This window comes from Cyprinus carpio, chromosome B13 (genome assembly GCF_018340385.1).
Source record: "Cyprinus carpio isolate SPL01 chromosome B13, ASM1834038v1, whole genome shotgun sequence".
Lineage (NCBI taxonomy): Eukaryota > Metazoa > Chordata > Actinopteri > Cypriniformes > Cyprinidae > Cyprinus > Cyprinus carpio.
Genome location: NC_056609.1, coordinates 28,187,544 through 28,214,199, shown reverse-complemented (window position 1 = coordinate 28,214,199; position 26,656 = coordinate 28,187,544). Strand labels below are relative to the sequence as shown.

Sequence of the window (26,656 nt, the reverse complement as noted above, 5' to 3'; positions counted from 1 at the left end):
CATATTCATTCAGCAGATATGTTCTTTTAAAACAGCTCTCTCACAATTGACCAATCAGCTAAAACAATCGAGGAACATGAGCCAGTATCTGGACACCAGAAGATCACAGATTAATAGTATGTCATTGTGTGTACTGTAATGTCTTTTAAGGAGTGTTTTCACACTTTTGGCTTGTGTTTCCAGAATTGTCCTGCATTCTCGATCATCGTATCATCTGCAGCAGCTCCCGCTCTTCTGGATGAAATCTGTGTGTCGTATTGCTGAGAATGCATTCAGGAGGTTTGAATGATGTGGCTTTTGTGCCGCAGGCAACTGAAAACAAACAGCATTTGTCACAAGGTACCGATGCACATAAACAACCACAAGCACTGCAGAGTTTTCATTCCTGGTCACTGATGAAAAGAAACCCTTTGTTTTATTTCATTTACTGACAGTTTTTCCACATAGTAGAGCAGCATCAAGTTATAGTGTTTGCTTGACTGACAACAACAAATCCTTATACACAAACATAAAGAACATATACACAATTACATATCACAATATTACACACAAACAGCAATACTCTAACAATTATTTCCTACTTTATACATAATGTATATCATATACACATATTTAAAAAATTTATACTCTTAATCCTACTACATACATAATTTATAACATACACTTAAAAAAAAATTGAATCATCTATATCATATATGTATATTCTGAAGGTTTTTACAGAGGGGTTTGTTCATATACACTTTAAAAAAAAATTCAAACCTCTCCATCTCAAATTTTTCTATTGACTGATCACATCTAAATGTTTAATTTGGTCAAATTGAATTAGTGTGAATTTAATTTTATAAATTCAATTAGGCCAATTGAAAAATTTAGATGTAACCAGTCACTAGAAAATTTTGAGTAGAAGAGATTTTTATTTTTTATAGTGTAACATTTGCCTGATATTATAAAACATTTTATTTCTAAAAAAAAAAAAAATTTTTTTTTATTTCTCCCCTGTTCACTCTAATATGTCAAAAAAAAAAAAAAAAAAAAAATCTAACAAGATTTTTGAATATGGCTTTATTCAGTGTTCAGATTTCTGTTCTGGAAATGTATGCTAATCAGTGAATATTTAATTAGATAATTCCTCATTTGCATATTTAAACATAACATTTCAGAAAACTTGTAATACAAAAATGCTTGCAGTTCCTAATGTAATCAATTAACGGAAGGAATATGGCGTTTTCTATTAGCTGAAAGTTCACCTTCATTATCTTATCTAGCACATGGTAGAGACCAGAATATGGTAGAGTTGAGCTCTTTTGACTAGTAATTAACCAGCTGGCAAATATAAAAACAACTTGGCAGTCACTGAACAAACACTTTAGCATCTGCATGAGCTGCATTATCTAGTTTTGCAGCGTTTGCATTTTCAAAAGAATATCTTGTTTAGAGCTTGCTGTGATACCAGGAATTAAAACATCATCTTGGATTGCAGCGCTCTCATTAATCAAGCCAAACATTTCAGCAGAGTCTGGATGTGGTGATGGATGTGTTTGTTCATTACTTACAAGTTACACTCCTTCATTAGTGTGATGTTTGTCTGAATATTGTGCTTGTGTGTTGTCTCATTTATCCACCCTATTTTTTTTAAGGAGCAGTTCAACCAAAAGGAAAATCTGCTGAATATTTACATATCCTCAGGCCATCCAAGATGTAGATGTATTTGTTTCTTCATCAGATTTGGAGAATGGTAGCATTACATCACCTGCTCAGCAATGGATCCTCTGCAATGAATGGGTGCCAAACAGCTGATAAAAACATCACAATAATCCACACCACTCCAGTCCATCAATTAATGTTTTGTGAAGCAAAAAGCTGCATGTTTGTAAGAAACACATCCATCAATATCTATGCTTCCAGCTAAAATATGAGTCCATAATCCATAATAATGCTTCATCCAGTGAAAAAAATTAATCTGGTCTGAATCAGGAGAAAAATCTGCACAGATCACGCACTGTTTACAAGACAAAACAGTACAAATATGTGCGGATTATGATGTGAGAGACAAAAGGAGATGGATTTTCTCACTTGAAGAAATGTTATTATGGATTATAGACTTGTATTTTAGCTGGAATAAATGGTTTAAAGTTTAAAAGGACTTAGTGATGGATTACAAACATGCAACTTTTAGCTTCACAAGATGTTAACTGATGGACTGGAGTGGTGTGGATTACTTGTTATTGTTATTATTTTAATCAGCTGTTTAGACTCTCATTCTGACGGCACCCATTCACTGCAGAGGATTCATTGGTAAAATTTCTCAGAATTTCTACTTTTCTCAGAATCTGATGAAGAAACAAACTCATCTACATCTTGGATGGCCTGAGGATGAGTACATTTTCAGGAAATATTTGTTTTTTTGAGTAAGATTCTCCTTCATCTGTTGTTGTAGTTGATCTGTCGAGTTTAATCAAAAGCAGGTTTTTCTCTCATGTACATTATTTCAGCACTTGCGAGGTGTCTGGTTTCTGTCTCAGTGCTCTGCTGAAAATATTGATGGTGTGTAGTTGAAAACGGTGGGTGGTGAGAAGCATAAAGCAGGTATTGATCGGTGTGTGTTAATGCTGCATGACTTTTAGGTCTAGTATTGAAAAAGTAGTGGAATTGAGTGACTTCAAACATCAAACATGAATAATCACACTACGGATAAAGCTAATGATTAAATAAAGGTTTAACAAAAGAACCGAATAAATTATATATTATTATAAATTAAAGTATTATAAAGTATAGTCTCAGACATATTCTTATAATATAATCATTAGAATGCAGCCTAATAAAATTATTTATTATTTATTTAATGTAATTAATTTCTAGATAACCTGTTGTATTTTTGTAATGTTTAAATGATTATAAAGGTTGTAATCACCATTATAAACAAGTGAAATTGATAAATTCTGTTTTTATTATCTTATAATTAGAAAAAATTATTGTCATTATCTTTTCTGCTAATTATACAGAATCTGTTTAGTGAATAATAAATAAATATAAAGATCAAAATCACCATTATACACCAGTTAAAATGAATAAATTACATATTTTTTTAGTTTGATAAATAGAATGCAGCCTAATTCAATTATTTGAATTTAATTATAAAGCTTATGTCATCATTAAGTAAAAATTAATAAATTATATTCTTATAATCTAATAATTACAATGCTGTCTATTTTTTATTTATTAAATGTAATTATCTATTCTGTCTATACGTATATCATTTCTAGAGAATCTAAATAAATAAATAAGTAATCATCACCATTATAAACAAGTGACAATTAATAATTTATGTTCTTATTAATAATAAATACTGTCTAATAATTGAATGTAATTATCTATTCTGATGAATACAATTTCTAAAGAGTCTTTTCAGCTATTACTCTCAGTATTTCCACTCCTTTTGAACACTTAATTTCCATGATTTTCCAAGTTGTTTGTGATTTAATCGATAAGTTTTGATTATTTTGAAAAGCATACATTGCTGCAAGACCAGTTTCATTATATCATGGGGTGAAAAGTTTCCTTTTTTAAAATGAACTCAATAATTGTTTTCATGCATCATCAAATCCTCAGAAAGTGTGAACCAGTGAACCCAGTGTGAAAGAAATTAAAATATTAAAATAAAACAGACATATATCTATTCCTCATGTACAGCAGTGATTAATCTGGATAAATCTTCCGATCTAATGCTCCTGCTGGAAAAGAGCTGTGCTGTGAAAGGTTTAGAAAACGATAGCTTTGCCAAGAACATGTGCATGTTTTTATTCCTCTAATGCAAATATCTTCTTGCGTATGAAAATCTCACCAGCCCTGTTCTTCCTGAACCCCTTATTATGCATGAGATCCTGCCATAGGTCAGCTCTAAAAGGCTTTTTATTATGGTAATGGCTAGTGAGTGTGAGTGTGAGTGTGTGTGTGTGTGTGTGTGTGTGTGTGTGTGTGTGTGTGTGTTGTGTGTGTGTGTGTGTGTGTGAGTGTGTGTGTGTGTGTGTGTGTGTGTGTGTGTGTGTGTGTGTGTGTGTGTGTGTGAGTGTGTGTGTGGTGTGAGTGTGTGTGTGTGTGTGTGCGTGTGTGTGTATGTGTGTGTATTGAGTGTGTGAGTTTGAGTGTGTGCTGTGTGTGTGTGTGGCGTGCTGTGTGTGTGTGTGTGAGTGTGAGTGTGAGTGTGTGTGTGTGTGTGTGTGTCTGCGAGTGTGTGTGTGTGTGTGTATGTATGTGTGAGTGTGTGTGTGTGCGTGCCTGTGTGTGTGTGTGTGCGTGTGTGAGCGTGCGTGTGTGAGATGTGTGAGTGTGAGTGTGTTGTGGTGTGTGTGTGTGTGTGTGTGTGTGTGTGTGTGTGTGTGTGTGTGTGGAGGACGGGTTGAATTGAGGCAACAGTATATCCAGCCTGTGATTCAAGCGTGCTAGTGGTCAATGCATGAGGGACTTGTTGAGATGCAGAGGAGTTTATTTATGGTGTTGCTATAGTGTTGCCATGCAACTGCCCCATATTACAGCCAAAAAGTCTATGGCCTATATAATCATTAATAAGGTATTGTAAGTTATTTTAATGCTAATTTTTATTTATTTATTAAGTTTGTTTTAAAGATTGGTTTTATTGTGTATTTTACATGATATTTTCAGCTCTTTTTTTTTTTTTTTTTTTTTTATAAATATTCCCTACAATAACCTAAACTTTTCTTTTCTAACTTTCTATCAGTGCAATGATTCACCACAAACAAATAAATTATGAAGCTGATTAGACATTAATGTAAAATTTAAGGTCACCAACTTATATAATGGATTACATTTATATTGATTAAACAGTTTTTTTTATTTAGTTAATTATTTTATTTTATTTATCTGATATATTAATAATCAATTCTCATTTTCAATGCTAATATTTTAATGACCATAACATTTTGTGAACCCTTTCTACATGCATCTGACAGGAAGACAAATTATTATTTCCTCATGTTTGATCTGTATTTGCACAAAAATGGCAAACTTGGACATTTTGTGAAGGTTAAGCACCTCACTTCCCTAAAAACCCATTTTTTAAAGCACTTCAGGTCCTGTTCGGTATCCTGTTCAGATTAAGAGCCCTTTATAGTCAAGTCCAGTGCTCTAGTATGCCAGACTCAAATGTTTTCATGCACTGCAGATCCGTGAGGAGACAGTATTAGTCTGAATGTGTGATGTAGTTGTGTGTCGGTGAGGGCTCCATCATGCATGGGTTGTTTGGGCTGTAAAGCATTGCTCATCTCCCCTGTCCTCTAGAGTCTCCAGCACATCTCTGACTCAATGGAGGGAAAATGCTAATGCTAGCTATGAACCTTTCCTCATTCCAGGCCTGAGAAGAGTGAGTGTAGGTGTTTAAAGATATTCTGTGTAAAATTAGAGGTTGAGAAGCCAGCGGAGAACATGGATCACTTTTGCACAGAGACTTTAGCCGAGAGAGTATCTGCCATTTATTCAAACATAAAGGATCTCCACCATTACCTCAAAAACTAAAATTATTTAAAAGATATGTATAAGATAAAATAAATAAATAAATAAAATATTAGATGAAAAACTTAACTTAAAAAAAAAAAAAACTTAAAAATGTGGCCTTATAACTGAAATAAGTTGAAGTACTAAAATTATTAAAACAACAATAAATAAATAAATAAATAAATAAAATAAAGCTAAAAGCAAATGACAAAGCTTTTTAATTAAAAATTTACAAAAGCGCATAAAAATGACTAAAACCTAAAACAAGCATTAAAAAAAATTAGAAACATTAGAAATAGTGTTTTCTTGTGAAAGTACTATAATAATATTTGTTTTATTTACAAATAAGCAAATAAAAAAAAACTACACATTTTTACAGTAGAAATTAAATTTAAGCAAGTTTCCTTTTAGTTTTTGAATTTAATCCAATTTATAACATAGATTTTAAAATCAATGAACTGCAACATTATACTCAACAGTTTTAAATAAATAAACTGCAACGTATTATAAACTAGATTTTAAAATCAATAAACTGCAAAAATTTTAAATAATAAACTGTAGCAAATAAACTGTAGTAAAAACAAAAACTGGCAACATATAAACTACATTTTTAAATTAATAAACTGCTGCATATTATAAACTAATGTTTCTCATGCAAATTTTGCCTCTATGATGCTAGAATGTTATGAGTGGTTGCTAGGGTGTTGCTATGCGGTTGCCAAGGTGATCTGAGTGATTGTATTGTAATGAGTGAGTGTTGCTGTCAAAAAGAGCTCAGAAGAGCCTCTGTGATGCTTTGCTCCAGATATTTGAGTTTGATATTCAAGTATAAACTAGCTGTAGTGAGTAACAAAAGATTGTCGGTGTGATTCTGGTCTCTCCACATGCAGTGAACATCCTCCTGACAACGGGCCGATCAATTCACCTCAGAATAACCAGGCTCCTCGTGGCTCACTTCGGATTTCCCCCGCTCCGACTGACACTCAGTATCAGATGAATATTTCATGGGCGCAGAAGAGAAGGTGATGAAAACAATGAATAATGTTAAAGGCCGTTTCCTTGAGGACACACACGGGATCTTTTTTAAAAGGGGAGAAAGAGATGAAACTGTTTTTGCTTCCAGATAAGGAACAGACTAACAACACGTGTCCACTGGTGCGGAGACGAGCAGACACTTCCCATTCATTCTCTATGGGAGGCTCGCGCTGGGGATTGTGGGATTGATGGGGTGGCGAGAATGTCAAGGATAGTGCACTAAGGTTCAGCTTTATGCAAACGATGCAGCCGCTGACATCTGTCATGAGTGTTTGAAAATCTGCTGATGCTGCTGGATTTACTGCATAAATGACATCATATTACTGTAGTTCAATTATAGTTTGCACAAATGCATCATGGCTAGACTGTGGCTGGGATAATAAAAGTGTATTGAATTTACACTGTGCATATACTAAAACAATTAAAAAAAAATGTAATGCATATATATAACATAAATGCATTGAGGATATTGAATGCAATCTTACTACACCTGCCTTACCTCCTCACTGACTGAATGTTATGCAGACATTGTGTTTAGATAATGCCCATGATGCTTTCTTACCTTTGTATTAATACTGAATTTAACAGGTTTCTGATAACAATGTGCAGGAATATGATTTATTAAACCTTAAACAGGACATGATTGACAGAAATCACATGTATATGTGTGCTGCAGTGAAGATGCACAGATGCCCTGCGGTTACACGATGATTGATGATATTTGGCATCATGATTTCACTCTTTGAATGTAAAGAGGTCAAACAGAAGGACGGAGAAAAGACTGAGCAAAGCTGACATGTTGATGTGCAGTTGGTAATGAACATGCACATGACAAGTTTGAGGCTGGGTTGTGTCATGTTTCAATCCCATTTTTCATGCTTTCCTTCAAAATTTCTATCTATATTTACTTGCCTATGCCATAAAAGACAATAGAGCAAATGTTGGAGACATCTTGCTGATTGCTTTAATATTAAACAAATGTAAGATAACAATATGAGAGGTAGGCCTATAATAATATAAGATTGCCAGGTAATAGGTAAGTGGCCATTGTTTTTAAATAGTTCAGATTGTCTTCAAACACCTTTCTACTTTTTTAATATGATGCATTTATGATAAAATGTAGCGCTCTTACACACAACAAAAAATTATGGCTGTAAAAACAATAACATGATGATCTGTTGTCATTACATCTGATAAATAGAAAATGACCCTCGTGTTTCTGGATACAGCATTCTGAACATGCAGCATTCAGACGCTGATGGATTGTTTGCCGAATGGTGACATTAGCAGGATGAAGGATGGACACAGACCTGCTGCTGATCATTGATCGCTCACGACGCAGAGGCAGTATCTGCGTTACTATGAGTAATCAAACTCATGCAAATCAGAGGTTATCAGTGCAACACACAGTACTAATACTGACCTGTGTCTTATTGGGCTGTTTTCATAATGTAATGCAGGGCCATAACCAGTGTCAATGTTTTTATTCATATTTTGAATTTGTTTTTCATTTTTATATGTTCTGTTTTCATTTTAATTTTAGCTAAAGTTTTAAAAATTGTATTGTGTTCTTGTCATTTTATTATTATTATTTTATCTTTTGTCTATTGTTTATTCATTTCTATTTCAGTTTTAGTTTTAGCTATTTTAGTTAAGCTAAATTAAAATGAGAAGTGTTGCAGTGGCTGAAATAAATAAGTTTAATTATTATTATTATTTTTTTGTATTTCATTTTAGATAAAGTTTATTTCAACTTAAAGTGTTTAATAGTTTTAATTTTAATAACCCTGGCTGTAACCAGTGTTTATTATCATTGAGATACTGTTAGAGATTTAAGTAATATTTTGAATTAGTTTTTCATTTTTATAGTTTTTGTTTTCAGTTTAATTTTAGCTAAGAAAAGCTGCCTTGGCTGAAATAAATATTTTAATACATCTATACCAATATTAAAATTTATTAAATCATATTTACTTTTAGTTAATTTAGTTAATCTTAGTTAAGATAAATGAAGATAAGAAAAGTTGCCTTGGCTGAAATAAAATAAGTTTAAGATTTTTATATTTTATTTAATTTTAGTTCAAGTTTATCAAGAGTTTTACTGGCTCATGTACAAATATTTGGTAACAGTCTTTATAGTCTTTACAGTCAGTTCCAGTCTTTATAGAATTACAATAAGCAGACACAGAATTGGAGAAAAAAAAACATCATGTACTGAAAAATACAAACACAATAATGCAAATATGAATATTAAAACTTTATATGTACAGTGAACAGTCATATACAAGTAGAATAAGTACATGCAATAAGATACAAGACATACAAACGTGATTAATTTTATGAATTTCATAAGAAATAAAGTGCATTGAATATTATACAGAAGCTTAGACACAAAAACACTTCCTTATAATATTTCATAGTGGATGATCAATAAGGGGTTTTCAGAAACATAATCTTAAACATTCGGAGACACTCTTGAGCGTTACTACAGCTATAGCTTCTCAAGAGTATGTGCAGCATTAAACCAAAAAGAAAGAAAAATAAGAGTTGAGATCTTTTTAATATCTCAGTTGTTTCTACAAGACAGCAATTAGATTCAGTGGAGAGTTAAACTAATGTGTAAAAGCACAAGTAACACTGACACACTGAATATGCATTACCTAGACTTCTCATCCGTATATAACGTGTTGTTTTTAATCGTACAGCTCACAGTAATCAAATATTTATGGCTCATTAGGTGGATACTTATTATCTGAAGTGAATTACAGTGCAGTTTCTGCAGTGATAGTCCCTCTGGAGAAACCTGGTGCTCATGCTGAATGGGGTTATTTAAGAAAGGCCAGACACTTATTTCTAATGAAAACATTGGGAGATAATGGTCAAAGATGGTTTAAATGTTATTTATGAGCATACAACGCATGTAATTATCCTGCAAGTTTTAATTTGTTCGTGTTTACATTACAAAACTACAAACAATTTATCAGTAAGGATCATTCATGCAAATAAAATACAAAATAAACTTTGATTTTGCCAAGAAGAAACATCATGGTTTCCACAGAGGTTCTCTTCACATGGCAGTTATTTCAGACCCTGCATTTCAGTCACTCTCTGGTTCACTCAAATCCTTTTATAAGACTTAGGATCCCTTTTTGGACTATATTAAAGGACTACCTTGTGCACCTGTAATCTGTTAGAAGGGATTTAAAATAAAAAATTATTAGGTGCTGGTCATATAATTAGAATATCATCAAAAAGTTGATTTATTTTACTAATTCCATTCAAAAAGTGAAACTTGTATATTATATTAATTCATTACACACAGACTAATATATTTCAAATGTTTATTTCTTTTAATTTTGATGATTATAACAGACAACTAAGGAAAATCCCAAATTCAGTATCTCAGAAAATTTGAATATTACTTAAGACCAATACAAAGAAAGGATTTTTAGAAATGTATGAACATGAAAAGTATGAGCATGTAGAGCACTCAATACTTAGTTGGGGCTCCTTTTGCCTGAATTACTGCAGCAATGCGGCGTTGTCATGGAGTCAATCAGTCTGTGGCACTGCTCAGGTGTTATGAGAGCCCAGGTTGCTCTGATAGTGGCCTTCAGCTCTTCTGCATTCTTGGGTCTGTGTGTAGTGGTTCTTGAAGCACTGACTCCAGCTGCAGTCCACTCTTTGTGAATCTTCCCCACATTTTTGAATGGGTTTTGTTTCACAATCCTCTCCAGGGTGCGGTTATCACTATTGCTTGTACACTTTTTTCTATCACATCTTTTACTTCCCTTCGCCTCTCTATTAACGTGCTTGGACACAGAGCTCTGTGAACAGCCAGCCTCTTTTGCAATGACCTTTTGTGTCGTGCCCTCCTTGTGCAAGGTTTCAATGGCCGTCTTTTGGACAACTGTCAAGTCAGCAGTCTTCCCCATGATTGTGTAGCCTACAGAACTAGACTGAGAGACCATTTAAAGGCCTTTGCAGGTGTTTTGAGTTAATTAGCTGATTAGAGTGTGGCACCAGGTGTCTTCAATATTGAACCTTTTCACAATATTCTAATTTTCTGAGATACTGAATTTGGGATTTTCCTTAGTTGTCTGTTATAATCATCAAAATTAAAAGAAATAAACATTTGAAATATATCAGCCTGTGTGTAATGAATGAAATATAATATACAAGTTTCAATTTTTGAATGGAATTAGTGAAATAAATCAACTTTTTGATGACATTTTAATTATATGACCAGCACCTGTATAAATGTATGTATGTGTGTATATGTATATATATATATATATATATATATATATATATATATATATATATATCAAAGTGTTGTTAATGTTATATAATGTGACGCGCTTTCTCAGTTTATGGTCTACTGACACTGAAATATGCGAGTCAACAATTCAGGATCAATTCTGAGCCTCTCGGGGAGCCGTAGCTGTTCACTTTTCCTCCACGTCAGCTGCCTCTGCACACTGCTCTCATCCACACATACATTGGGTTTCTTACGCTGGTAATCGGACAGTAAAATCATTCCTGACGTGACAATAATCGCATGGAGTGATGTTTAAGAAACTGAAGCAGAAGGTGATAGAGGAGCAGTCGCCTCAGCGGAGCAGCGCGCAGGTCAGTGCACTTTGCTCATGTACGTTAGCATGTATGCTAACAAAACAAAACAACACCAATTATGTACTAGAGTTATGAGGTTTAACACTCGTATTACTGTATTAGACGTTCAAATTACAACGTTAGATCTTAAACGCGTAATAAAGTAGCTGATTAACGTTAGTTATACACTAACAAAACAGTAGAAAGAAGAAGTATTTACGTTACCATGTCGCTAAGTGATTAACATATTCATGTATAATGGTATTTTAAATAATACTGTGGTACCGGTACCGCCATGGTATTCTGTGAAGTTACCTTCTTAATACCACATTTGTATTGTCATCTCTTGTTTGACAACTACTTAATGACCCCCAAACCAGCCTGACCTGTTAACCAGAGCCCTTCAGCACGTTTCCCTCAACAGACTGATACTTCTACTTCAGCTGACATTCAAGTCTGTTTCGTTTCATTATTAAGTATAGCTATAAACACAGAATTATAAAAATGTTTTGGGGTGAATCTAATAAAAACCTTACTATAAAACCAGCCTGCTAACAGTGCTGTCAAACAATAATAAAAAATAAAATAAAAGTTTTTGTTTACATAATATATATATGTGTATATTTATTATGCATATATAAAGACACACACATACAGGATATATTTGTAAAATATTTACATGTATTTGCATGTATATATTTATTTTCATATAAATTTTATCATATATAAATATATTTAATATGTAAACGTAACATTTTTCTTAAATATATACATGCATGTGTGTGTATTTATATATGCATAATAAATATACACAGTACACACACATATATTATGTAAACAAAAAAAATTATTTTGGATGCAAATAATTGTGATTAATCATTTGGCAGCACAAATATATATATATATATGTGTGTGTGTATGTAAGTTTATGGGTCAAAGACGTTAAGATGTCCGCATCAAAAGAAATGTACAAAAGTGATTATATGTCCATAGAAAGCGCATTAAATGCAAGTAAAATGTCTACTTTTAAGGTTTCAAATAAGTTTTTGGAGAATGAAATGTCAAAATTTGGTTGAAATAATGTTACATTGTCATTCAGTGTAACACAATATTTATGCAAAAATTCAAACAACACGCTTATTCTGACGTGTACATATTAAAAATCTAAAAGAATAATGGAGCATACTAAATTTTATTGTGTTTTAAATTAGTAAAAAATTCTTACTGACAAATGGGCAAAACCTAGGATAATGGCAAACGTTAAAAATTTAAAATTACAACTCATTAGTATTTGGGGTGAAAGTAATTAGTCTTTTAATATGTCATAAACTGATTTTTGTTGTAAATATGCCTGACAAGATTGTTACACTGAATGACATTTTACTGGGTGTCTTCTGTAAATCAGGGGAAAATGTATGATATTTATTTTTTTGCTCAGAAAAAACAAAAATAAAAAATTGCAATTAAATAAAAACAGAAAACTTTTTGCATTTTTTTTGGGGAAAAACTACAACAGTTTAAAGCAGTATTACACTTTTTTTATGCTTAAACTACACACACAAAAAAACCCAAATATATGTATGTGTATATGTATGTGTTTATATATATATATATATATATGTGTGTGTGTGTGTGTGTATATATGTGTACATAAATATACATAATACATTATTACAGCAGGCTGGTTTTATAGTTAGGTTTAAATGTGCTTAATTATTACTAAAAAAATCCTGCAAATTTCAAAAAAATATTAAGCAGCAAGTATGATTTCTGAAGGATTATGTCACACTGAAGACTAACTATTCAGCTATGCATCGCAGATAAATAAAATATATTATCTTAAAATATATTAAAATAGAAAACCAGTATTTTAAATTATAATAGAATTTAAAATATTAATATTATAATGATAATATTTCAGAATTTCTACTGTATGTTTGATCAAGTAAATGCAGCCTTGTTGAGCAGAAGCGACTTCTTTTAAAAGCTTACAAGATCTTAATTATTCCAGACTTGTGGCCGGTAGTGTATTTGGTGCACTGATTGTGATTGTGGTGTCTTGATGTGTGTCACACATGTCTGTGTGCAGCAGGTGAGTTCAGGAGAGAGGCGCGCTCAGCCCCCTTTCCTGCACCAAGATGCCCCGGGCCCGGCCTCCCCCAACGACAGAGAGGTGAGCGGTCAGACGCAAACAGCCCGTCTTCTCATTGGTCTTGATTGCATGCATATGAGCAGCAACCGCTTCCATGTGCCAGATTTGCCCTTTAACTCTTGTGTGTTTAATATCTGAACCCTTATGAATAAGAATACACCATACTCTCATAACACAGGCTTTTCTCACGATTACAGACACATTACATTTAATCAGCAACTTTAGGGCGATCCTTTGGTGTTTGTCAGACGCGCAAGATCATCGTGAGACAATCTATAATTCAACTTTACAGTAAATTAATACAATATATCTATAATTTTATCATTTTAAAACCTAAGAAATGTGTTTGAAAAGTTTAGTTTTAAAAAGTGCGCTTGTGCTTTCATTCTTGATTTAAATGAATACATTTAAATTAAACTTAAATATTAAATGTCCTGTAAGTGTCTGAATATTTTTTGGGGTCACTACCTTCTGGACCATGTCTAGGGCACTAGATTCTGTGAATGTAAAATGCTTGTTTAAGTTAAATCATCTACCTCTTGTTTTACAGAGAACTTTGTGCAGAGATATCAGATCAGTTTGATAATCTCCAGCTGGCTGGTTAACACATGACATGCTATTATTGTACATATGCAGGCTAATAATAGTCTAGATGGTTCAGTTTTTTGTTGGTTATTTCTGGACTGTGACATTAAACCCCCTTTTGAAGCATGAGCCATGACAAATATTGACATATGAATACATCTTCTGAAATAGTTTCGGACTTTAAAAACACTGCTTGGTTTATTTTTGCGAGTTTTGTCCATGTAGCGTGAATCAAGTTACTATTTTTTTTTGTTTTATTGATGTTTTTGTCCTCTTTTATGAATCGCAGCTAAAATAGATAGTTCCTCAGAATGAAGCAGAGCATCATTGCAGGGTTTACTGATCAGTGAGCCGAGGTTTTGATCGTACTTTTGACTTTCTACCACATTTTCTGTGTGTATTTCTTTTTCTTTTTGAAATTTTCATCAGATCTCACAATGAATTCCACATCATCTCAGCATTTCCAGGGCTCAACAATAAGGATTATTTATTTTTTATTTAAATTTTTTTTTCTAATATATATATAAATATATATATATATATTTCAAAACCAATTTTTTTGTATTAAATGTATATTTTTATATATTTAAAAAGTATCTTTGTTAAATATTTTATTTTATATATATATATATATTATATTATATATTTATCTTTTATAATATATATCTTTTATTTTATATAATATTTATTCATATAGATTTTTATTTTGATATTAGATTTTATTTTAAATATATATATATATATATCTTATTTATCTTTTATAATATATATCTTTTATTTTTGTTTTATTTTGTATTATATGATTGTAAGATTTGAGTCCAAAAATATCACTAAAGTCAAAACTTTACAGACATATTTGATAAAGGAATAAAACAAACAAAAACCTGTGTATATCTTCAAAAAACAAGATAAAGTGACAACACAGCTTTGTCAACTCATCCTTATTTTTGAGCCCTAATTTCTTCTGTGCCAAAGACTGCTAGATTTACCTGTTTGATGTCTCTATACACAGTATATGATGATTTGATGCCGAGGTGGGGTTGAGTAGAGACATCCAATAGCATAGGTCTGCAGTCTCAGTGTGGATCCGCTGTCTCAACTCTCTTTCTGTTTCCACAGACGTCATTCTCTCATCCTCTCTGGCTCTTTTCCTGTCGTCTCACTCATTGTGTTGTTTTCTCATTGCTCTTCACTCCTCGGTCCCGTCATTAATGCGTTGACTCGTGTGGGGGGGTCGTTCAGCTGCTGGCTGGGATGATAGCAGAGCCTGCTTTTCTCTCTGAGTATACTATCTTTGCTCTGGACCACTCAAAACGACCCAAAGCGGCCCAGGTGCCCAGTGCGGTGAGTCTGTCCTCACACATCGCCTCCTCTTCCTCACCCCGTCCCGTCTGCGATGCCTTTGGAGGTTATGGGCTAGAGGAGGCCGAGTAACACCTGCTTGCAGCGTTTCTGCATAACTCAAAGGCATCTCGCTCCTAACCCCTGCATCTAATATCTTGCGTTCCCCGTTAGGCCTGATTTATGGGATGGCAGTTGCTTTTCTCCGTTTTTGTGCCTCGGAATGGTTCCTCTGATTTGGCATCTCCAGGAATGAATGTTCTTCCCGTAGTTTTAGATATTTTCATGGATTCCCTGTCCCGTATCCTCATAGCTTCCCCTCGGTTATAGTGTTGAATGTTCCCTTGCTCTTCCCTGAGAGTTCTTTTGAGTTCCTCGTGAGATTAATTTGGCAAGTTCTTTGTTTAAAGGTGTTTCTATATTTGGATTATTGTTCTTTCGCATGACTCGTGTCTATATTTCCCAGTGCATTGAACTCTTGAGTGAAGTGTCACCCTTTATTTATTTTACGCTTATTTTCTTTTGAAAAATGTTAATTAATTTTAAAACTGACACAAGGTTATTTCAATTTAATTTAATTTAATTTAATTTAATTTAATTTAATTTAATTTAATTTAATTTAATTTAATTTAAAGTGACCATAAATATGTTATATATTTCATATAATAAATTTATAATCTAATAATATAATTTCAATTGATATATTTTATTTAAAAGTATGTATATATCATATCTTTACAATTTTTGGTCAAGTCAAAACTTTTCAGTTTAATAAAATGAAATAATCTTTTGTCATAATAAAATTGAAATAATATAATATAATATAATTTAACAATACATTTTATAGTAATAATAATGTGTTTTTTTTTTTTTTTGGTAAATATCCTAAACTTTGGCAATATTGTATTACAGTAATTCCACAAAGCTATTTGAATTGAATTAAAATTGTATTAAATATCAGTTAATCATTTCACAAATACATTGCAAGCCTTGGTAGATGTAGAAACCATTGACACCAGTAGTGTGCATTATCTACTTGGGTTCACAATGATTTTGGTAAACGCATCACCAACTTATATATCAGTCTGTTCTCCCCCCCCCCCCTTTCTGTGATGTATAAACAAAATTAGCAAGACTTTTTTTCTGTTCTTTGCTCAGATATGTTACCTATTATGTTTACTTATATATTCACTCTTGACTGCAAACAGTTTCTAGCTAACTAGCATCCTCATAACATGACTGTATGACTATCTGCAACATTTTTCATGTTGAGGTGTATTGAACTGAACTGATGCGAGTCATGTGAAAGGCTCTTTTGGCTCTATACAGTCCCCTAAAGAGCATGCTCCAGCATTTAATTTGAGCTTACACATGCAACCATTAGTGGATTTGTCTGTGTTAATGTCACATTATGCAAAGCAGTATTAGTTTAGTAATATTTATGTACTATTATATTTGGAATTAGTTTTTTTCTTTTTTTTGATTTAGTAGTTTTGTTGTGCTTTTGTAATCATATTTTATAATTATATATATATATATAATATATATATATATATATATATATATATATATATATATTATATATATATATATATATATATATATATATATAATATCTGTGCTATTGTCACAGAGTTGTTTTTGTATTATTTATATACTATTATAATATTTAAATATTTTGAATTAGCTTTTATTTATTTACATTTTTAAAATCATTTTAAGTTCAGTTATAAGTAAAAGTTTTTGTAATTTTATGTTCTTTTGTCGTATTCTTTAGGTTTTTAATTTTAAATATCTCTATTTATCTTTTATTTATTTTTATTTAGTAACTTTATTACTTAAACTTATTTTTAGTTTAGTTAGTTGTCAAGGCTACAAAAAAAAAAAAAAAAAAAAATTAGGTTTAAGTTTTCCATCTATGTTTGTTTGTGGAGACTCTGACTGAAGGGTTTATCTCTATACACACAGATAATCCTCCACACACACGTGAGCTCATTACACGCACATCAGCTGACAGACAGCACAGCCAATCACAGCACACACGCTCATCATGTGATCTGCTGTATTACTGGCCTCATTATGATGTTCTTTGTGGATAAATGGGCAGTATAATTATGCAGTCCTGTGGATATGTGTATTTTTTAATTGACATTTACAACCTCATAATACTGATGTGTAACGTGATCTTAAACTTTTGTTTTTCATCACATAGTCAAAGTGTCCCTGGCTTTATCTAGCATATGAAAATGTGTTTAGCTCCTCACTCAGTGAACTGGAAGCACGTTTATTTGCTCAAATTGGTTGTGTGTGATGTTATGAAGGACACTGTTGCTTTAAGCGTCCCTTCTTTAGGTTATCAAAGTGCAGGTAATGTCTGATAATGCTGTCTTAATAATTGTCTTTATTATCTCTGGCCTGAAGTGTGTAGGGATTGCCTTCTGTATGTAGTACAACAAACAGAAAGTGAGCTTCACTTGTTGATTTTGATGCAAATTCGACTAGTTTTAAACTGATTTGCATAAAAACATTGTATTTAAAATTTTCCTTTTTTTTTTTTTTTTTTTAATTTAAGTTATATTTATGGGTTCTTATGCCTTTAATAGAGTAAATTCTTGCCAGTGTGCCTTGTTGCCAATGTTATACCTGAAGAAGAAATAATTATACAGTGTGCATGTTGCTTTTTTCACACATTTGTAGTAAAAATCCTTCAGTTCTGAAGCAGAATTTGACAATGATGATACTTTCTCATATCTGCCATTATAAAGCGAGTAAAGACTTCTTTCATCTGCCTCGGGGAGAGCGCTGTGGCCGTCTAACTCCTGCTGAACTCCACATTGCCAAACGCACACGCTCTCAGTAACCAGCTCCTCTAGCGGGTTTGAACTGTTTGCAGTTGCCAAAGCTGCTAGTGTAGTGCTGCTGTGTTTAACTCCTTGTTTGTGTAATGCTGTCGTAATGCTGTCTACGTTTGTGTTTAACCCCTGTATTCCTCTCCGAGTTGCATGAGGTTAGGGTTGATGTAACCAGAAGAAGCCCCTGTATTTCTCATAGCAAACACTAATACTGCTCCCGGAGTAATCGGGGTGCAGCAGGATGGGCCTGAGGAATACTAACCCCTCCTGTTGATTCCAGAGACACTCTTTCACTCATGTTTGTCGGTTCTGTTCTGATGCAGAGCATTAAAGCGGCCGGCAGCTCTCCGAGAGGCAGCGTGAACGGGGATGGAATCGCTTCTCCTCAGGCAAGTAATAGTTAATGTGCTTTATTTGTGTTTCACATGCATGAAATGTTAAAAGTGGACCTGTTCACATTGCGTCTGAAGTGACTAGATGACATGCATTGCAGATGTTTTGAACACAATGTCTGATGCAGAATATTTGTTGACATACAGGGCAGCAAAAACTCCTTAAAAGCATCAGTTTTCACAAAAATGTAAGAAATGTTTCTTGAGCTGCAAATCAGCTTATTAGAATGATTTCTGAAGGATCATGTGACACTGAAGACTGGAGTAATGATGCTGAAAATACAGCTTTGCATCACAGGAATAAATTACACTTTAAAATGTATTCAAATAGAAAACAGTTATTTTAAATTGTAAAAATATTTCACAATATTACTGTTTTTAAGGTAATTTTTTATCAAATAAATGTAGCCTTCTGAGCATAAGAGACTTTCTTAAAAAATATAAAATACTGAATAAAATGAATTTTGGACATGACTGTGTTTCAGACAGACATCGAATCTCCCTTTTTCATTGTTTTAATAACAATTAAACACAAACTCATCGTATGCAGTACTGTAGCATAATTCTTTTAAATTGAAATCTGCATAAATCAGTGAATGCAGCATTAGGTGTGTATAAATACCAGTTTACAATTAGCATATATAATGTAAGTTGCATATAAATAAAAATGTGAAACAAAAATGATGAAATTATAAAATAATTAAGTATATCATATATTGTAAATAAAATTATTATTATTACTATTACTTAGCTAATAATAATTACTTTTTTACTATTAGAATTAACCTTACTATTACAAATAATTAATTTTATTAGTAGTAAAATTATTTTTTATTTTTTATTTTTAATAACAATACAAATTATGATTAATTAGCATTATATAGTATATTTTAGTATTATAACAACAACAACAGTCATTATTAGAACATCATTATTAGATATTAATATTAACAAAACATCATTATTAGAATAATAATAAAAAAAAAACATTGCTGTCATTTTTGAGTAATAGGCTTGATCACAGTTTGAATCTTTGACCTTAAACAGAATCTGCTTATTTTTAATCTAATTATCATTATTTAAATTGTCCTCCAGAAAGAGGAGTCTCAGTCTCTGGCCCAGAAGCTGCAGCAGAAGGTTTCTTCCGTGGAGTCTTTGCTCCGGGGTTCGGCCCGCGGTGAAGGGCTCTTCCGCTCCGGCTCCCGGGACAGTCTGGTCAGAAGCTCCTCCAGAGAATCGCTCACTCTCGTCGGTGAGAATGAAGCGCAGTCTTCGCCGGCGTACGACCCTCCGTCAGACATCGAGAGTGAGGCGGAGGATTCGCCCGGCAGCACTGAGAGTCTGTCCAAAGAGCAGCTCTTAAACCGCCTGCACCGGGTCGAGAGAAGCCTCGGCAATTACAGGGGCAAGTACTCAGAGGTGAGGGCTTTTAAACGATCTGATCTCTTGTTGTCAGTCAGACTGTTTGATGGTTTCCTTGGTTTCTGCTGTAAACATAGCAGTGCTGCACTTATGAACTTTAATATGCATTATACAGAGGCAAGATGAAAAGAAAAAATACCATCTAATCTCTTCTAAAGACAGTAAGTTCCCCTCAGACATGCATTCATATAAAGTCCTACCCCTAAATGAATCGTGATTTGAATCTACACAAATTTGAATCGATTTTCAACCGGCTCGCGGTTAATCAATACATCCCTACAAGTTTGTATCTCACAATTTGTACTTTTCTTCTTGCAGCTGTAAATTTTTATACATTTTATAAAAGCCCAGATGGTAGTATTTGAACATAACAATTCCCAATTCATTTTTTGTTTTATTCTAACTCACAATTGCAGAAACAAGGTAAAAGTCACAATTACTTATTTCTTTTTAATTTTAACCAGTGGCTTCAGATTTCTATCCCAGAAATATTACAAATCCTCATTAGGGATTTTAACAAATAATGGCTCATTAATTAGACTTGTAACAATTCTGCCATTCCTGATGCATAGAGTAAATTGGAAAATAAAACACAAACTGGAAAGTTTCGCAGAGTAAGGTTTCTGAGCTGTAATAGTGTTTTAATTTTCTCAAAAAGCTCTTTGGCTCATTTGAAATCGCTTCGTATCCTCTGCTGTAGGATGTGTCCCGAGATAATGGCAGAGTTATAAATCAGTAAAGTTTGCAGTATGAACATGTGTTGCATATGGTTAAGCCCTCATTAAGAGATTATTTGAGCAAGTGTGTTTTGTTCAAGAAGAGCTCAGGCCTCTAGTACATGCCACAGTTGAACAGAAATCTGAGATAATGCACTGCTCTGACAGGAAGTGGTTTATCTGACCTGTTTACACCTGATTCAGTCACTCAGACCACCTCAGGAATGAGTGAGGCGTGTCTAATGCCTGATTGCCATTGTCGTGTGTGTCCCAGACAACATTGAAGTACTTCAGGGTGGTTACATGAAATGATTTTGGAAAAACACATGTATGCTTGCACAGGATATAATGGAGCAGCTTTTTTATTCCTTTACGTCACACTTATGTAAAATGTGACCTGCTCTTGTATGAAACAGTGTTGTTATTGTTAACTAACACTAAAGCTATTAAAAAGGGTTTTTTTTTGGTAATTGAAAGAAAGCTGAAATAAAATAAAATCCAAATTGAGAATTTTAGGAAAAAAACTTTGAAAGGCAAGTTTCATAACAAAAATTAGAATTAACTGAAGTTGAAGTACTAAAGCCATCCATCCTGAAATTACTGAAATTAAAAAGGAAATAAAAATTATGGAAATATAAAAATGACAAAACATAAAATTACTAAAACTTAAATATTAAAACAGAAAAAAATATAAAAAGTAAAAAACGTAAAAATTATAACTAATTTAAGTCAATATGAAAGACATTTAAGCTAAAGTGCCAAAATCATCCATCAATCTTTAAATTACCGAATTGAAAATTAAAAAAAAAAAAAAACATGAAAACAAAATAAAACAATAAAATAAATCAATTAAAGCTGAAGTACTAAAATCATTCATCCATAAAAAATTAGTCAAATTAAAATGGAAATAAGTGTTTTAAAGCTATATATAAAAAAAAAAATAAAAAAATGACAAAACGTATAACAAAATTACTAAAACTTAAATTAAAATAAAAACTGAAAATCTAAAAATAAAAAATATAAACAATTAATATTATGTAAGTAAATAACACAGAAATCCAATCAGAAATTATAACTGAAGTTAAATTTATAATAATAATATTAAATTATTATTATTATTATTAATATTATTATGCACATGACAACATTAGAATTTCCTCCTTTACTTTAGTTGTCAGTTGAACTATTGCAATTTTTTTCAGTAGTTTTTTTTTCCCCATTAGTTTTTTATCTACTTTTTCTTAAAAATGTGAACATTTCATGGAGTATGTTCAATTCAAATCAATTCAGGTTTATTTGTATAGCGCTTTTCACTATACAAATCATTGCAAAGCATGAAGTTTCTACAATATATTTATCATTTGTGATGTATAGTTGCACTTATTGCCCACCACCGGAAAGAGGGATTGTGTATCAACACCTGACCTTCAACTAGTTGAGACATACACATGCATTGACTAGTGGCAGAACTAATCAACTAGTCAGTCTGATCAGACGTGATCACTGATTTGAGAATGGACTGATGTTTTCTCTCTCTCTCAGTTGGTTACAGCTTACCGAACCGTACTCCGGGATAAAGAGAAAACGCAGGTAATGTCATATTCAGTCGATGCAGCAGAATAAATGGCTGTAGTTTGTTTTCCTGATGTTTTTCCTTTAATGAGTTGCTGTATTTGCTCTGCTGTGAGGTCAGTCTGTCATTCATCTCTGTCTGTGTGTTTCTCAGGCCATCCTCAGCCAGAGCCAAGATAAAGCCCTGAGAAGAATAGGGGAGCTCAGGGAGGTTCGTCTGGCACACACTTTAATTATTCATCACAGGCTCTGCCGTCAATGCTTTTTCGATATCTCTATTACTGCTCGATTCACACTGTGTATTCACAATACAGCTAACGTCTGCAGTGTGATGTCTTTTTTTAGAGACAGTTTAGGATCTGCTTTTGATTGAGGACAATAAATAAAAAAATTAAATTGAACGTGACAATATAAAATAAAATAAACCATGAATAAAATAAAATAGCGTTATATTGAATCAGTTTTTGTTTTTAGAATTTCATTTTAATTTCAGTTAAAGTTCTAGTAATTTTGTTGCGTTTTTGTCATTTAAATTAAATAATGAAAAAAAAAACTAATATATGTATTTAATGTGCTTTTTATTTGTAATTGAACATTTAAATTGAGATTTAATTGATATATATAAAATCCTGTATATATGTAAATATGCATTTTTCTAATTATTTCTAATTGTTATTTTTATATAATATTTTAGGTTTATACGTGATATTAATATACAATTTATATATTTATATACAGTAATCACCCACCATTCGCCATTGTGCTATTGAGCAAAATATTTTGTTTTAATTTTGTTTTTATTTTATTAATACATTATATCTATATATTATTATTTATTCATACATGGTTTATTTTTATATTATATTATTTATTTAGGTTTTTTTTTTTCATTTTTTATTTGGTACATTTTATTTTATGCATGGTTTATTAAATTTTTTCTTTTATTTTATTTTATAAATGCATTTTAGTTTATTTTATTGACGCAGTGTGTATTTTATTGTTATATAAACTTTCTAACTGATATTTGTATGTAATATTTAATGCATATATATATAAATATGCATTAAATATGAGATAGAGAAAATTTATATATATGCATTTCTTAAAATACTTTAGAATTATTTCTATAACATGTTACATAAATATATAATTTTTGGATTTTATTATTAGTATATAGTTTTATTTTTTCTCAACATTGAGCTATTGTATTGAGCCTCATATCTCCTCCTCAGGAGCTTCAGATGGACCAGCAGGCCAAGAAACACCTGCAGGAGGAGTTTGACGCTGCTCTCGAGGAGAAGGACCAGATGATCACTGTGCTTCAGACGCAAGTACACAAGTGTTCTGTGTGTGTTTATCTCTCATTGTGCATGTCCTAGTTATCAGAGGTGATACTGAAGCTGTTGTCTTCAGGTGTCTCTCTTGAAGAAGCGTCTGCAGGCGTCTGGAGGTGTGCTTTCCTCTGAGTCCGAGACCTCTCAGTCCACAGATACAGTCGATGCAAACACTGACATTCAGAGCCCTTCGAAAGATGCCGGCTCGACGCTTAACACAGGTGTGTGCAGGTTTCCAAGTTCCCAGAACATTTTTCTACACTAAAGTCATCTTTAACCTGTTTGTGTTGTGTGTGTGTGGCCAGCAGAGGGCAGCGGAGAGCCAGGCAGCGCGGTGGACCTGGAGGCGCTTCAGAAGCGAATCAAAAGGCAAGAGAGTCTCCTGCAGAGATGTAAAGAGATGATTCGATCCAGTAAAGAGCGCAGCGCTCAGCTGACCAGCGAGAACGAGGTTCTACAGCAGCAGCTGCAGGAGAGACTGCAAGAGCTTGAGAAAATGAAGGTACGGGAACAGTAAATAAGACACAAAACACAAAGAACATCTAGTTTTTGCTTAGCTGGGTTATTTAGGGATTTTTATCATGTTCAAACCCAGCGTGAGGTGATTATTGAGCTTCACCATTGAGCTATTGAGCAAAATAACAGTTTTATTAATTTTTATTTTATATTTATTTGTCATTTTATATTTTATTCATGCAGGGTTTAAATTTAGTATTATTATTTACTATTTACTATATATTATAACTTTTTTTGTATTTTATATTTATTTTTTATACATTTTATTTTAATCATAAAATTATAATATTTATATTTATTTGATTAATTATACATTATATTATATACACACATTTTATATTTTTTTAACTTAAGTTTTTTCATTTATTTTATTTTATTTTCATTTTATATTTTATTTATACAATATGAATTATTTATTTAATATTTTGATTAATATTTATTTAAAAAATATATATTTTCATATGTTTGTTATTTTATTCATGTTTGGTTTGTTTTAATTTTATCTTTTGTTATTGTTATTCATGTATGGTTTCTTTTTTTTGTTGCAACATTTTCTTTTATTTTATTCATACATGGTTTATATTATTTTTATTATTTATATTTGTTTATTTATTAATTATTTAATTTTATATATTAGTCATGCAGAAGTTGTGTAAGGTTATTTTAATAATTTATTGTTTATTTACTTCATTCATACATGATTTATTTTCTGTTGTATTTTTTCTTTTATACTTGCATGGTTTATTTTATTTTTCGTTTATGTTATTCCTGCATGTTTTATGGTTTATTCATGCATGCGGAGGGCTGAGAGTGTGTTTCCTGTGGATGTGATGTGTTTGTGCTGTGTGTGGGAACAGCGCTCAGCGGGACTGAGAGAGCAGAGGTTAACATTAACCTCTCCCTGCCTCAAACAGCGTACAGACACACATTACAGCCCGTCCGATCCCACCGTCACACTCGCTGACACTAAAACACACCAGCTGAAGCTCAGCTTCATTTCAGATTTATGTGAAACACTGAAACACTGCATTAAATTAAAACTAGATTTGTACTTTTTCTGAAGAAAAAGTGCACTGGAAAGTGCTATTAAAGTCCGAGTAAAAAATTAATACACACAAATAATAATTCTAACCTGTACAAACAACACAAATCAGAATAAAAAAATGTTCCAAAATAATAAAAAATATGAATTAATTAAAAAACAAATTATTGCATAAAATAAAATAAAAAAATTACTTAATTTTAATAAATGTAAAAAACAATATTTTAAAGAATTAATAAAATATAAATATATAATATATAATTAAATATATAAATGATATATAAATAAAAATCAATATTAAAATTATTTTATTTTTGTTTATTCTATACCATTTAAGTTTATTTGAATAATATCTGTATGATATGCATTATATCGATATATAAATTATATTTTCAATTATATATATAAATATATATATATATATATATAGGCTTATTTTTAATTTAAAATTTTTTAAATTTGATTGAGTGTCAAGTGTGTGTGTGTGTGTGTGTGTATATATAAAAACAATTATTTGTTTATTATATTACATATTATTATTATTATTATTATTATTATTATTATTATTATTGAAACTTGAAAATTTTATTTATATATCGAAAATGCATATCATGCAGATGTTATTCAAATAAACTTAATAAACTTGTGCACTCTGTGATCAAAAAGTACATTTATTTACATTTAAATTCATTAATTTACACTTTTATCCAAGCAAATTTTTTTGAGTTGTGAGAGTCAAATTCTCCAGTTCAAGAAAAACCAGCAGGAAACAGAAAGTAACCGCCGTTGCCTAAAAGAGTGGCGTTCTGCGCTAGAGGCGACGATCCACAACCGCTGGCTGCTGTCCTGGACTGTAATTGAGGTTTGATTGTGGGTCTGGTGCGACGACTCCACGGGCTGCTGTGATGTGGCCTGCTTTGTGTGTGTGTGTGTGTGTGTTTATCTGTGGCGGGAGACACGATAATTATTCACAGCTCCTTGGTTGCTGTTTTAACGTAATCGCTTGGTCATGAAAGATATGCTATAGTAATCTGAAAAATCAGTATGAAGGCATTTAACAGTTGCAAAGCCTTGCATTACAGTGTTTTCGGCATGTTCTTAAGGGTATCGCAACAGAAAAGATCCCACTTAAGATAGTTTATATGCTTAACCGTTCAAGTCTTGTATAGCCAGACTTATTGGATGTGCAAAGTGTTTTTGATATACAGTCAAACATTTTTCCACATTTTGCAGGTTAAAGTTTCAGGTCACTACATTTCCAGCTGGCCTCTGCATTTCCAAGCAACTCACTTTCTAATCCAGGTTGTCTAGACCAGCTGGCTCTGGGGGCTTTATTATAGATGCCCAATAAGTGTTGATTATTATTCTGAGAGTAATGTATTAAGATCCATCATCGCACACTCACCATCTGTCATCTGTGTTTACCAGGAGCTGCACACTACAGAGAAGACGAAGCTGATCACGCAGCTGGGAGACGCCAAGAACCTCATCGAGCAGCTGGAGCAGGACAAGGTGAGAGAGAAGCAGGACATGCTTGAGTTCGCTCCTCAGAAGGGTTCAGCTATGTTGTGCGTCTGC

General features: G+C 32.3%; 1 protein-coding gene across 7 annotated transcripts in view; it reads left to right on the top strand.

Moving 5' to 3' along the window:
• The first annotated feature begins 10,948 nt into the window (after positions 1 to 10,948).
• Positions 10,949 to 26,656, top strand: part of LOC109098734 (golgin subfamily A member 4) — a 37,215-nt gene continuing 21,507 nt past the window's right edge. Inside the window, exons 1-11 of one of the 7 annotated variants that reach the window (XM_042737561.1) lie at positions 10,949 to 11,172; positions 13,244 to 13,327; positions 15,134 to 15,235; positions 18,408 to 18,473; positions 19,572 to 19,895; positions 22,157 to 22,204; positions 22,341 to 22,397; positions 23,419 to 23,517; positions 23,600 to 23,741; positions 23,826 to 24,022; positions 26,507 to 26,590. In XM_042737561.1, the coding sequence (XP_042593495.1) occupies positions 11,110 to 11,172; positions 13,244 to 13,327; positions 15,134 to 15,235; positions 18,408 to 18,473; positions 19,572 to 19,895; positions 22,157 to 22,204; positions 22,341 to 22,397; positions 23,419 to 23,517; positions 23,600 to 23,741; positions 23,826 to 24,022; positions 26,507 to 26,590 (1,266 nt within the window). In that variant the 5' untranslated portion in view covers positions 10,949 to 11,109. The remainder of the gene's footprint in view (positions 11,173 to 13,243; positions 13,328 to 15,133; positions 15,236 to 18,407; positions 18,474 to 19,571; positions 19,896 to 22,156; positions 22,205 to 22,340; positions 22,398 to 23,418; positions 23,518 to 23,599; positions 23,742 to 23,825; positions 24,023 to 26,506; positions 26,591 to 26,656) is intronic. The other 6 variants (XM_042737557.1, XM_042737558.1, XM_042737555.1 and 3 more) reach the window with 6 other exon arrangements.